This window comes from Lynx rufus, unplaced genomic scaffold (assembly GCF_022079265.1).
Source record: "Lynx rufus isolate CCGP_SWC_20201006 ecotype Redwood Valley unplaced genomic scaffold, mLynRuf1.p SCAF_7, whole genome shotgun sequence".
NCBI lineage: Eukaryota > Metazoa > Chordata > Mammalia > Carnivora > Felidae > Lynx > Lynx rufus.
Window position 1 is genome coordinate 29808372 of NW_025814889.1, and position 13185 is coordinate 29821556.

Below are 13185 nucleotides of genomic sequence, written 5' to 3' on the forward strand. Positions count from 1 at the left end.
AAATCAATTGGCCATAGGTGTATGGATTAAATAACTCTTTTGGGTTATAAAGGGAATAGAAAAACAGAAAAGGTAGCGATAGCAAGTTTGTTACTGATGGAAATAATCTAGAAGAGAGGGGAAAACAGTGATGCAGTGATGCTTGTCTTAGTAGGCAAGAGATAACAGTATCTAAAATAAAGTGGAAGGACTGGCCCAGGGGGATAGAGTCCACCTACAAGAACTGGCAGGAAGGTCGAGAAGCTCACTGCAGATGATACTAGGTAGGTAGATATAGTTGTGGTAACTTATGGAAACAAATCCATCTATTCAACAAATACTTATTAGTCACCTATTACTGTGCCAGACATTGCTCTAGGGATACAATGATGAATCAAAACACACAGATTGCTGTATTCACAGACCTATCAAATCTAGGGATAAGACAGAAACATCAAGTACAAAGGACACATATTAACCTTGAGGACCTGAAACTGGAACTGTAATGTAGGTGTTGAGATCAAATTCATGTTTTAAATTGTTGCCCAGAGGCCACTTAGCTGTTGGAGGACACCCAAATGCTGATATTATCCCCCAGGAATAATCTTGGTCAGTACGCAGTATTAATATAACATTGCTATCAATGAGTAAAGTCAACATATCAAATACTACACATGAAACTGAAGGTAACTCTGTCTTCTGTAAACTATTACAATAAAGTAATGGATTAAATAATGGGATTTAAATATTCTGATAGTGTTTCCACTCACAAAGTGATCCATAATTAACTCTTGTTTAATATTAGTCTATTTTAGAATTAGTCCTAATAATAAACCCAAAGTAGAAAGTCCAATAAAATTGTATGAAATATCACTAGTAGCCTTTTATGAACTCTATCCCCTTGAAAAATTCATATAAGATCTTTAATATAGTTAAAATCTAGTGAACACTTAGAGAAATTATAGAAGGAAATGAACATAAGGATTGTCATTATCGGTGGAGTTAAGAGAGTAATACTTGCCTCATGCTTCATCCAGCATTTTTGTACTCCAAACGTTCTAGTTGAGAAAACATGTCACCATCACAGTGGTAACGGCTTAATGGACTATTTCATCTGAATCTAATTCAGCCTCAAAATCTGCTCGTACCTATCAGTCAGAAGCCACTTTTACCTATCCCTAAATTCTTAGAAGAATCCTAGAACATGATAGAGATTCTAAAGAGCCACTGAAGTCTCTTTATATGCTCAGTAGTATCCTGGAGATACTATTTCTGAACTCCTTTGAGCAGATCAGGTCAGAAATATCCAAGTCTTCAAGGGGACAGGCAATAAACCTGGCAATCAAGACAAATGGCCTCTATTCAAGGTTCTCTCTCAAACTCCAGCAAGCAACAGAAGGAAAAGAGGCCAATTCCTGGTTAAAATAGTTGACCATGGTAACTTTTTTAAGTAGTATGATGAACTGTTCTTGTGGCTTAAGGTCTTATCTGGGTATCTTATCAAATAAATTCAGAAGGTTATATGTTGCAAAAGATGAGAAAACTCTGTAGAATGTCAGAATCACTGCAACAAATGTGACAATTGACATTTGACATCCACAAATAATTTGTGAATGATATGTAACATTTTGCAAATTTTCATAATAGTGTTTAAAATAAAAGAAACCTTATAACTGTTACTTTACTTTCAGGGCTCTTACTTTTTGGCAAGTGTTTCATTGGAGGTTTCACTGGAAAATAAACATTTTCATGACAAAGTTCTATGTGGCTTCAATCAACGCTAATTTCCCATCTCTTAGATTGTACTTTGAAATTGCCAATTTTAAGCCTGAATTATTCAACACTCTTACAGTCAGTATGAGAAATAAACAACTCCAGCTTCCAAATAAAAGGATTTCAATACAAAATCTTTTTATAAATTGTAATGGAAACCTAAAAATTCACCATATTTCAGTCTCAAGGAACTGTCCGGAAAAAAATACGTATATATAGAAGAATGAGTTTGTTCCTCATTATAAAAGCAAACTCCTGGAGTAGAAATATGTAATTCAATCGATTATGCCTACAGCATAAGGAAATGACCTGAGGAGTATGTGTGGTGGGAAAGAGAAAACGAACAAGACAGTTTCTCTCATGAAGCTTACAATCTAGTAAAAATGTATGATTCTAAACTGAAATAAGCACAGAAGGATAACTATTTTTAAAAAAGTTTAAAAGTTAAAAGTTTAAAAGTAAAAAGGTTTAAAAGTTTCAACACAATTCTCTCCCCCAAATCTTTCTGACATTTGTTGTATCTCTAAGAAGGAATATATGTCTTTTAATATGCTTTACACAAGTATTTTTTTAATGGGTATATACACTTCTCTGACAAATAAACCAAAGCCAAATGAAAATAAGATTTCCGGGGCACCTGGGTGGCTCAGTCGGTTCAGCGTCTTGACTTCAGCTCAGGTCACGATCTCGCGGTTCATGAGTTCGAGACCCATGTCAGGCTCTATGCTGACAACGCAAAGCCTGGAGCCTGCTTCACATTCTGTGTCTCCCTCTCTTTCTCTGCCCTCCCCTACTTGTGCTCTCTCTCTCTCAAAAATAAACATTAAAAAAATTTACAAAAAAAAAAAAAAGATAACAATCCTGTCAAATCTTAAATCAAATGACGTAATTTCAAGCTTCTAGTCACCAGTTCTAAAACATTCAGAGTTATTCTGCTTGATGTAGGGATGAAAGCTATGTGCCACTGTAGGGACAGAGTGGCATGGAGGAGGGAGGGATGAGGATCTATACAATATTATCTAAAGAGCCCAAAGATAGTCTGACAAATCTATTTAACCATACCACTTTCCTTATGCCCGTGGCACATCTCTTTTTTTAAGAAATAGATTTTAGTTTCTTAAGTGAAATATCCATTAACCAGAAATATTGTCAGCCTAAGCTATAAAAATTTCACGCACAGAAATTGATAAAATATATCAATACAGAGCAAAAACATCCAATTTAAATATTTTAGGCATTTTTATTTAATAAATAACTTCAGTAAACAGCATGTAAAAAGTGAACTGTTAAAATTAAAAGGCACTTAACACAAGAACGTGAATCGCATGAAACAACATGGGCAAATGGTGAGAAGGAACTATACAGTGGTCTGTTACAGCGCTGAAAGTAAGACGTGCGTAAGTGATAGCTGTTGCGAAAGTCACAGGACAACTTCACATGTTCATTAAAAAGGCAAATTTACAGCTAGAACATCAAAAAAAAAGTATTGGTTAAAAAAAAAAAAAAGGCTTACCCCAAATTGCAAACAAATACATTAAATGATTAGAAGAGGTGATAAAAAAGCACCAGGCTTTAAACAAAATAAAATGAATAAATTCACCCAAAGGTCCTCAATTCGGCAATTATGTAAAGTAAGGCCTTTATGTAAATAATGCTAAATTAAGGACTTTTCTGCAGAAAATTTCCCGATACTTTTATCCAAGGCTTGATTTTCTAAAGAGAAGGCGTAAGAGTTACCAAGATTAAGTAACTCTTAAAATGGCACACAGGTTTTAAAGCTATGTTTTCCCTTCCTAATTGTGACTTTTTCCAATGGCCTCTGTAGATCAAATATTCCAAAAGTATTTTACATCAGGAATTCCCAACATACTCACGTGTCATCAGTCTCATCTAATAGGCAAATAGCAAAATAACAAATTTAAAACAATTCTAGTTAAGTAGGATATTTACTTTGGATTCTGTATAACTAAAACCTGACATGTCTGTAAAGCTAAAAATCAATTTTAATACTTGATTAATAGAAACTCTCATCATACTCATTACTCTCTTTCAATCGCTCTAGAAATATCATTTCATCCAGTAAGAGCCTGATTTCAATAGTCCAGGAGGAAAAGGTCGAAAAGGCACAATGTGACCTTAGCTGACAAGGATAGCCATCCTGTCTCAAGTTTTTTGTCAGTCCCTGGCATTATTACATTATTTTCAAAATAATAAAAAAAAAATTTAAATTATACATATTGTACATTTTCAAAACCTGCACATGAGAAAAACCATGGTGATACTGCCCTAGCTCTACCTTACTGTGACTATGAAAACTACGACTTTGCATTCAGTGCTGTGAAATTTGCATGGGTAGTGCTCATTTTCCCTCATATTTCGGATTGACAACAGTTGTCACGGCACTCTTATAAATAGGATTTTCACCCTAAAAAAAAAAAAAGAAAGAAAAATTATCACTCTACTAAAATCATGCAATATTATTTTATAAGACAATGTTGAAAGTTATGGTCATTTTCAGAAGTCGTTCATATCACACTCCACTTTTTAAAAGGACAGTAATAAAAAGTTACACAAAAATGAAACATGAAATCTTTGCTCTCTACAAATTGAAAGGTGACCCTGTAAATTTGGCATTATTTCATTTCTGAGTCCTTCCTACACAGGGACTGATTTCAGAATGTCCTCCACAGCAGAGAATGTGCTGTTATAGCTTCTCTCCTTTAAACGAGTTTTGAATGCCCTTAAAGAAGTAGTAACTCTTTTGTCATTAGCTGTCTGATTCTTAACCCTTTATTGTGGTGAAGAAGGTTCTTGATAATTACTAGGAATCCCTGGCTGTCAACTCTGTGAGGGAAGTGTTCTCCAGAGGCTCTTCCACCACAGAAGTTATTGACATGGAGAGCTGTGGGATAAGGTTGTCATACTGTCACTGAGGGTACTGTGCCTCCACAAGGCACTGCGTTGCCAAATTTACTTAGAATCTTAACAAAGATAATTACCATTCTCCATTATTTTTTAGTATCATATTGATGAAGTGTTTCATTTTTATTGCAATACTAAATTTTAGTAAAGAGTACTGAAATCAAGCCCAGCAAATGACTCCAAGCCACAAACCCAAGAATTCTTTCAAGATCCAAAAATAGCCTGAGATTGATGTTTTAAGCAGGAAAATAACATACAATTGCACACTACCAATTTCTTAAAAAAAAAAAAATCTTATGCTAAGTGATACATTTAAATATCTACTATAACATTTTATTTCTCCTATCCTTATGAACTGAAAGTAGGCTTGAAAGCCAAGTAAGAAATACAGCCAAATAATCTATATCAGAGGAAATTTACAGTGAGCACAAATCAGTAAATGTTAAATTAAAACTTAAAATACTACATTTTTAGACAAAAATTAAGATTTTGAAATGCTGTTTGGTTTTATATTGTACTATAGAGAAATTTGTGGTGATTTTAAAAAATATTTATAGGAAGCATGTAAATAGTAATTTTTACTTTTAAATTTTATTTACACTTACTTCACTGCAGGTTATATTTGGATATGGCTTGTATTGCCACAATTTCTGCCCTCTAGGAGGGTACAGTTTGGTGGATGACAGACATGCAAATAAGTTAAGGCACTCTGATAGAGCACAAAATAGAATTATGTACACAGTATGGGAACAGTATAAAAAAAGGAATGCACTTTGAGAAGATCAGGGGTATTTTCATAGAGAAATTGACTATAGATAAAATATTAAAAGATGAGTAGAAACACATGCAAAGTCAAAGGTCATGTGCAAAGTTAAGCTCTAGGGAAAAGAATGGCAAATTTATGTAGAAATATATATAGGGGCACCTGGGTGGCTCAGTCAGTTAAGTGTCTGACTTCAGCTCAGGTCATGATCTCACTCATCGTGGGTTCAAGCCCTGTGTCGGACTCTGTGCTGACAGCTCAGAGCCTGGAGCCTGCTTTGGATTCTGTGTCTCCCTCTCCCTCAGCCTCCACCACCACCCATCCTCCACTCACGCTCTCTTTCTCTCTCAAAAATAAACATTTATACACACACACACACACACACACACACACACACACAGTTTTGAAGTTTTTAAGGGTGCATGTGTGAGTGTATGTTTTGAGGTGTGAGCAAGGGAGGGGGACATAAGACAGAAGAAAGAGCCAAGTCATAAAAGGTCCTGTATGCCATGCTAAAAAGACTGAATTTTATGCTGTAGATGGGAAATCACTGAGAAAAAGCTGAGCATGAAAAGGGCGGAGTGGTCCTGAAACACACCAAGTAAACTATTACGATTTCAGCTCAGCAGTTAGTCTGAATTCCAATTAAGACATGACAATATGTCCTAGCCCTACCCCAACCCCATCCCATAGTATACAACTCTGTCATTTTAGAACCAGTCATTTCAGAACCATGGAGGAACTCAGGATCCCTCAGAGACATACATATAGGAGAAAAAAAAAAAAAAAATCAATTTCTGATCTCTAGTCCAACTGAAGCAAATATATAGACATTACAGGAGACATTTCATAAGAGACAGGAAACTGCATCCTAGCAACTACATTCTTAACAAGTTATACAGCACAAATAAGTTACACTCTTTATTTCCATCTTCCTCGTCAGCATAAGAAGCTAGAACTTGCATTCTTTCAAATATACTGAGAAAACAAATTACCATTTAAGTTTAAAACAATACATTAGATATATATTTAATACTTAAGAATTATAAGGGAAGTAAACACATACACACAACACCCCTACCCCCAGAAAACAAAACAAAACAAAAAACAAAAGAAGAAAAAAATACCCAAATTATTGATGATTCCAAAGTATGTAAGGCAGAAACTTACCTTGGGAAAAGTTTGCCATTTCATATACACAAACATTTATATTCATTATTACATCCAAGCAAAATTTTAACATGCAAGGTTAGAGGTAAAGTTAAACTATCTGTGCCAGGCATCATTTTAAATGGAGGTAAACTAAAATAAATCAGATTAGTTTCCATTGTACAGAGTGCAACCCCACCCCTATCTCTAGGAAAAAAATCAAAGCATATTTAAATCAAGAGAACAGGGTTATATTCAGAAATGAAGTCCTCTGTATTCAGTAAAACATCATCTTTGTGCTTACTCTGGAATTACGGACAATGGTGGCTACAGAATCATCTCTATAATATAACATTTTAGATATACAACACACAACTGTTAGATTAGAAATCCACATTTAAGTGTGCATAACAGCAGGGAAATTAGACAATTTTTTAATCTACCTTAAAATTATAAAGTTGATAATTTGATTTTTTAAATGTACCTACATGATAGTCTTATGCAGTAAAATAATTACAGTGCCTGCTCATTACCCAAAATATGTTAATGACATAACTTACTGACTGGCAAACCCTGGTCTCATGTCAGAAAAGTGTTTTATGAGCCGTAATTTGTTTTTTCATTTCTTGATGCTCATTCATTAATGTCTATTATTTATTTCTACTTTAATTTTTGTGAGAAAACATCTCAGACTAACCTGTAGCTATTAATTTGCCTGGATTTCACTAATGAATAATGAAATTTTAACCAAACTCATGCTTCTCGAGTTATCCAAAAGGCTTTTATTTTGGCTGAGGAAGCAACATTTCAGCTAGAAATTAATTTAATGATATAAACATTAAGTTTCACTGTTAATTATTGATCATTTCCTTCAAAGTACAATTAAATGTAAAGGTGTAAATTTCACCTTTCAATAGAATACATAGAAATTCATCTCATTTGTAAAGTAACCGTATAGAACTGCCAATGTTTGTTTCTGATGAAGAAAGAAAGAAAGAAAGAAAGAAAGAAAGAAAGAAAGAAAGAAAGAAAGAAAGAAAAGGAGGAGGAGAGGGAAGGAGGGAAGGAAGGAAGGCAGGAAGGCAGGATGGCACGGAGGCACGAAGGCAGGCAGGCCCTGGCAAGTCAGTTTCTTTCTAAAAATACTGTGGTAATGTCCATCAACAGAAGAATGGATAAAGAAGATGTGGTATATATATATACAATGGAGTATTACTTGGCAATCAAAAAGAATAAAATGTGGCTGTGTGCAACTACGTGGATGGAACTAGAAGGTATTATGCTAAGTGAAATTAGTCAGAGAAAGACAAATATCATATGACTTCACTCATATGTGGAATTTAAGATACAAAACAGATGAACATAAGGGAAGGGAGGCAAAAATAATATAAAAACAAGGAGGGGGACAAAACATAAGAGACTCTTAAATACAGAGAACAAATTGAGGGTTGCTGGAGGGGCTGTGGGTGGGAGGATATGCTAAATGGGTAAGGGGCAGTAAGGAAGATGCTTGATGGTATGAGCACTCGGTGTTATAGGGGATGAATCACTGGAATCTACTCCTGAAGTTATTACTGTACTATACGCTAATTAACTTGGATGTAAATTAAAAAATTAAATAAATAAATAAACTACTCTGGTAAGGATTAGGTGAGGTGAGAAAATGAAAGATGCATCAAGTCTCAGACTAATTCAAAACCATAACAGCCTGCCCATATATGAGTGTAACTGTAATCTTCTGCCATCAAATTTAATTTTGCCATTGCCAAAGTCTTAACCTGCTCAGAAATAAAAGGAAAATCTGACCAGTAATGGTTTCTATTATTGGGCCTTCCTACCTCTTAAAAATATTAAACATTCCTATATTTTAAGTACACTCCCACTAAATGAGAAAAACAGTAGTGTTGGTTTCTAGGTCATGAAGTGGTAACTCTTACAATGTTTGTCCAATGCGGTAATACTACTCTAAGTTACTACAAATGTCAAAAAGCCTTAATTCTCTATAGAGAATGAGCTACCTCTTCTTAACCACTAACAGTCCCCTGAAGACATGTGATTGCTGCCAGCATACTGCAGTGGGTAAGAAAACAGACTCTAGAGTCCAAACTGCCTGAGTCTACATCTGAGCTCTTCCACTCCCTAGTCAAGTTACCTACTCCTTCTGTGCCTCAGTTTTCTAATATGTGAAATAAAAATAAAAGTTGTGGGGAAAGGAAAGAGGAATTCTAGATCACCAGCCAGGAAAATGTGTTCTTATCTTAACCTTTTCAATCAGCTTTAGGGACTTACATGATTATATTAAAATATGCTAAAAGCATTTCATGAAAATTCAGATATAAGGTAGAATCCCGTCCACCAGTAAAAGACAATAAATTTGTCATTCAGGTAAAATAAACATTCAACAAATAGCTTATCCTAGCTTAGTGAAGAGTGATCGGCAAGCCTCATTACAGCTCTGAAATTTTCAACTAAGTTTTTATTGAAAACTGTAAATAGGACTTTCTCTTTAAAGTCTGTTATCTTTTTTTAAAAGTTCAATGTTAGATTTGAATATCAGAATCATTCAATAACCAGAAAAAAAAATAAATGTAAAAGATATTCTAGGTTTTTTTATTTTTTAAGTTTATTTATTTGAGTGAGAGAGAGAGAGAGAGAGAGAGAGAGTGAGAGAGAGTGAAAGAGAGCACAAGTGGGGGAGGGACTCTGCACTGTTAATGGGGAAGCCCACTGTGGGGCTCAAACACACCAACCATGAGATCATGACCCGAGCTGAAATCAAGAATCGGACGCTTAACTAAATAAGCTACCCAGGCACCTAAGTCTTTTGTTTTTAATGGAATTTCAACTTAAATCAAGAACTAAAGAATCTCAAAATAGTTCTAGAAGCAGTAACAATGATACTGGAGTTGTATAATATATAAATGTTTCACCAGGTTACATTTGTTTTTCTATTTTGCAATTTAGATTTCACTTTTCCCTATTTCACCCTAAAATCTGCATACAGTAATTTGTATATAAAGATAATACCATTTAAAACACAGGACTGTAGTGAAAATTAAAACTGACAGGCTGATATCATATACTGTAGTTCATCAGTCAAAACACCCAGACCCACACCACAGATATTATTAATAACACCCTATTAAAGATATGAAAAACTAGGGGCGCCTGGCTGGCTCAGTCAGTTGTTTCCGACTTCAGCTCAGGTCATGATCTTGTGGTTTGTGAGTTTGGCCTCCACGTCAGGCTCTGTGCTGACAGCTCAGAGCCTGGAGTCTGCTTCAAAATTCTGTGTCTCCCTCTCTATCTCTGTCCCTCCCCTGCTTGAGCTCTCTCTCTCTCTGTCTCTCAAAAATGAGTAAATGTTAAAAAAATAATTAAAAATATGAACAACTAAAAGGTCTAAACAGGGAAGTGAGTCAGTGCTGTTGAAGAGCTGGGATCTGACCCTAGGTCTGTCTGACCACAAAGCACATCCTCTTTTTTACTACAAACCAGCTGCTGCTTCTTTACCATAAAGCCTTTTTAAAGCCCTTCTAAACACTCTAAATTAACACACGCATACACACACAAAAGCCATGGTATGGCCATATAAATAAAGCCAGACTTAAAAAAACAGCAGTTGTGATAAAGGACACACAGTGCAGGTAAAAGGGATAAAAGTTCACATGCAAACACAGAAAATGAAAGAAAATACGAACGGCAACTTAGAGACCAGCTTTACGTCCATAGTTTGGATTCTTGAAATTATTAATAGGACTCTTGTAAATCGGATTTTCTTGCTAAAGTAAAAGAAATAGTTTCTAATGATTTCTTCAGGAAAAAACTGACATGTATAGTGTTTAAACACTGTAAGAGAATTTTTACTATTTTTGCACTTCTGAATATCATGTTTTTTAAAAAAAACCCAAGCCAACTGTAGTAAAATGCAAACGACTAAATTCATTTACAATTTAAAAATAGCGAAGACTGCCTTGTTGCATCAAAAGATAATACATGAAGGCCAACATTTGGCTAGTCTACCCTTGGACTTTGTATTTCAAAGCACATTAAATGCTATTACATTTCACTTTCAGCTTTTAAAAATTTTTACAAAGCAAATTTTATTGAGTTATAATTTGCAGAGAATTAAAAATACCCTTTTTAAGTAGAGAGTTGTATAAACATGCCCACAATCAAGATCATCCCAAGAAGATCCCTCAATGCTCTCCTCCCCCCACTCCAGCCTCTGGAAACCACAATTTCTGCCCCTATAGTTTTGCCTTTTCCAGAATGTCATATAAATGGTGTCATACAATATGTAGCCTTTTGAGTATGGCTCCTTTTGACTTAAGGTTCTTTGTTGAATAAAACAAAAAAACAAAAAAACAAAAAAAGAGAGAGAGAGAGATGTTTTCCACTGAGTATCTTGCTATACGGACAATATTTAGAATTGTATTTTACATTAGAAGAAAAGGCAGAAGAGCAGATTCAAGATCAAAATTAAGGAAATAAAAACACCGACCACAGTACCCAAAGGATACTTTCTCATAATGTTTTCTTTTAATGGGACATATTTAAGATGTCTTCTGTTTTTTGCTAAATGCATGTTCTCTGGATAGTGAACTTTTGGGGAAATAAAATATTTAAAGAGGACTTTAATAACTTTAGAGTTAACAGATGAGTCTTAGAAGTGTTACATTTACTCTGTGAACCATCTCGCTTTTTACATGTTTTTCAACTTACCGTGTCCCATTTGGCATTCATCTTTTCCTTTTCAAATTTGGCAAATTCCCTTCTGTCATGAATTATCATTAAAAGCTTCCAAATAAGCAGCAATGCAAGGCCAATAAGAACAATTCCAGCAACCACACCAGCTACAATTGGAATGATGTCTGGACCAGTGGGGCACTCTGTAAAGTTAAAGTTGAAAGGAAAGAATGAGCACACAAGGGATTGATAGAAGCAAAGTAGGGCCCAAACTACAAAGTCCTGGTTAGTCTCTTAGAAAAACATATAGGAGTAAAAACCCAAGATAAGTAAATGCATACTATCCAAAAGTATAAAAAAGAGACTAGAACTAACAAGATAGGATATATAACCAATAAACAAAAATCATATGTATCTCTATATATTATACAGAAGTTTATTTCTACATATTGGAAACTGAAATTTAGAAAATAGTACCTTCTACAATAGCATCAATAATCATTAAATACTTATGTATAAATCTAACAAAATACGTGCAAGATTCACATGCTAAAAATTACTAAACACTGATGAAAGAAACCAACGAAAACCTGAATAAATGGAGAGGTATTCCATGTTCATGGGTTGGAAGGCTCAATATTATTAAGATGTCAATTTTCCTCCAATTTGATCTATTTAAACTCAATGCATTACCAATCAAAATGCTGGCAAGATTTTTGTAGATATCAGAAAGTTAATTCAAAATGTATAAGGAAGGCAGAGAACTAGGCAAGTGTTTCAAAAACACTTTGGAAAAGATCAAAGTTGGACATTTTACATTATCAGATTTCAAAACTAGCTGTAAAGTGACAGTAATTGAGACAGTGTGGTATATTGGCTATAAAGGACAGATGCACAGAGTAATGGAACAGAATAAAAAGAAATAATTTTAGAAAGTATTGGAGTTAGAAATAACGTAAGATCACCTGATTTTCAGCAAAGGTAGAGAAAGGTCAGTCTTTTCCACAAATGGTGCTAGAACTCCAGGACATCCATATGCAAAAAACTGAACCTTATTCCACATTCTAAGAATAACTCAAAATGGGCTATGAACCTAAGTGGAAAACCAGAAACTAAAAAACCTCTGGAATACAGGAGAAAGAGCTTTATGAAGCTGAGTTAGGCAAGAAATTCTAGATATAATAAAAGTAAAAGCAATATCCATAAAAGAAAAACCTGTAAATTCTAGTTCATCAAAATTAAAGCTTCGATACTCTTTAAGAAAACACTGTTAAGGAGCGCCTGGGTGGCTCAGTCAGTTAAGCGTCCAACTCTTGATTTCAGCTCAGGTCATGCTCTCACGAATTTGAGCCCCGCATTGGGCTGCGTGCTCTCTCTCTCTTGCTCTCTCTCTCTCTTGCTCTCTCTCTCTCCCTCTCTGCCCCTTTCCCATTTGCATTCTCTCTTGCAAAATACCTAAATACACTTAAAAGATGTATACTTTAAAAAACACTTAAAAAAGTGAAAAGATGTTGGTTAAGCATCCAACTCAGCTCAGGTCATGATCTTGCGGGTTCATGAGTTCAAGCCCCACGTAGGGCTCTATGCTGACAGCTCAGAGCCTAGAGCCTGCTTCAGATTCTATGTCTCCCTCTCTCTCTGCCCCTCCCATGCCCATGCTCTGTCTCAAAACTAAACACTAAAAATAATAATAATTTTAAAAAAGGGGAAAAGGGGCGTCTGGGTGGCGCAGTCGGTTAAGCGTCCGACTTCGGCCAGGTCACGATCTCGCGGTCCGTGAGTTCGAGCCCCGCGTCAGGCTCTGGGCTGATGGCTTGGAGCCTGGAGCCTGTTTCCGATTCTGTGTCTCCCTCTCTCTCTGCCCCTCCCCCGTTCATGCTCTGTCTCTCTCTGTCCCAAAAATAAATAAA

At 35.3% G+C, this 13185-nt stretch overlaps 1 protein-coding gene across 1 annotated transcript in view; it reads right to left on the reverse strand.

Moving 5' to 3' along the window:
• Positions 1-2989: 2989 nt before the first annotated feature.
• ITGB1 (integrin subunit beta 1) overlaps positions 2990-13185 on the reverse strand; it is a 47166-nt gene continuing 36970 nt past the window's right edge. Inside the window, exons 15-16 of the mRNA XM_047065197.1 lie at positions 11312-11478; positions 2990-4177 (exon numbers count right to left, since the gene is read on the reverse strand). Coding sequence (XP_046921153.1) covers positions 4112-4177; positions 11312-11478 — 233 coding nt within the window. The 3' untranslated portion in view covers positions 2990-4111. The remainder of the gene's footprint in view (positions 4178-11311; positions 11479-13185) is intronic.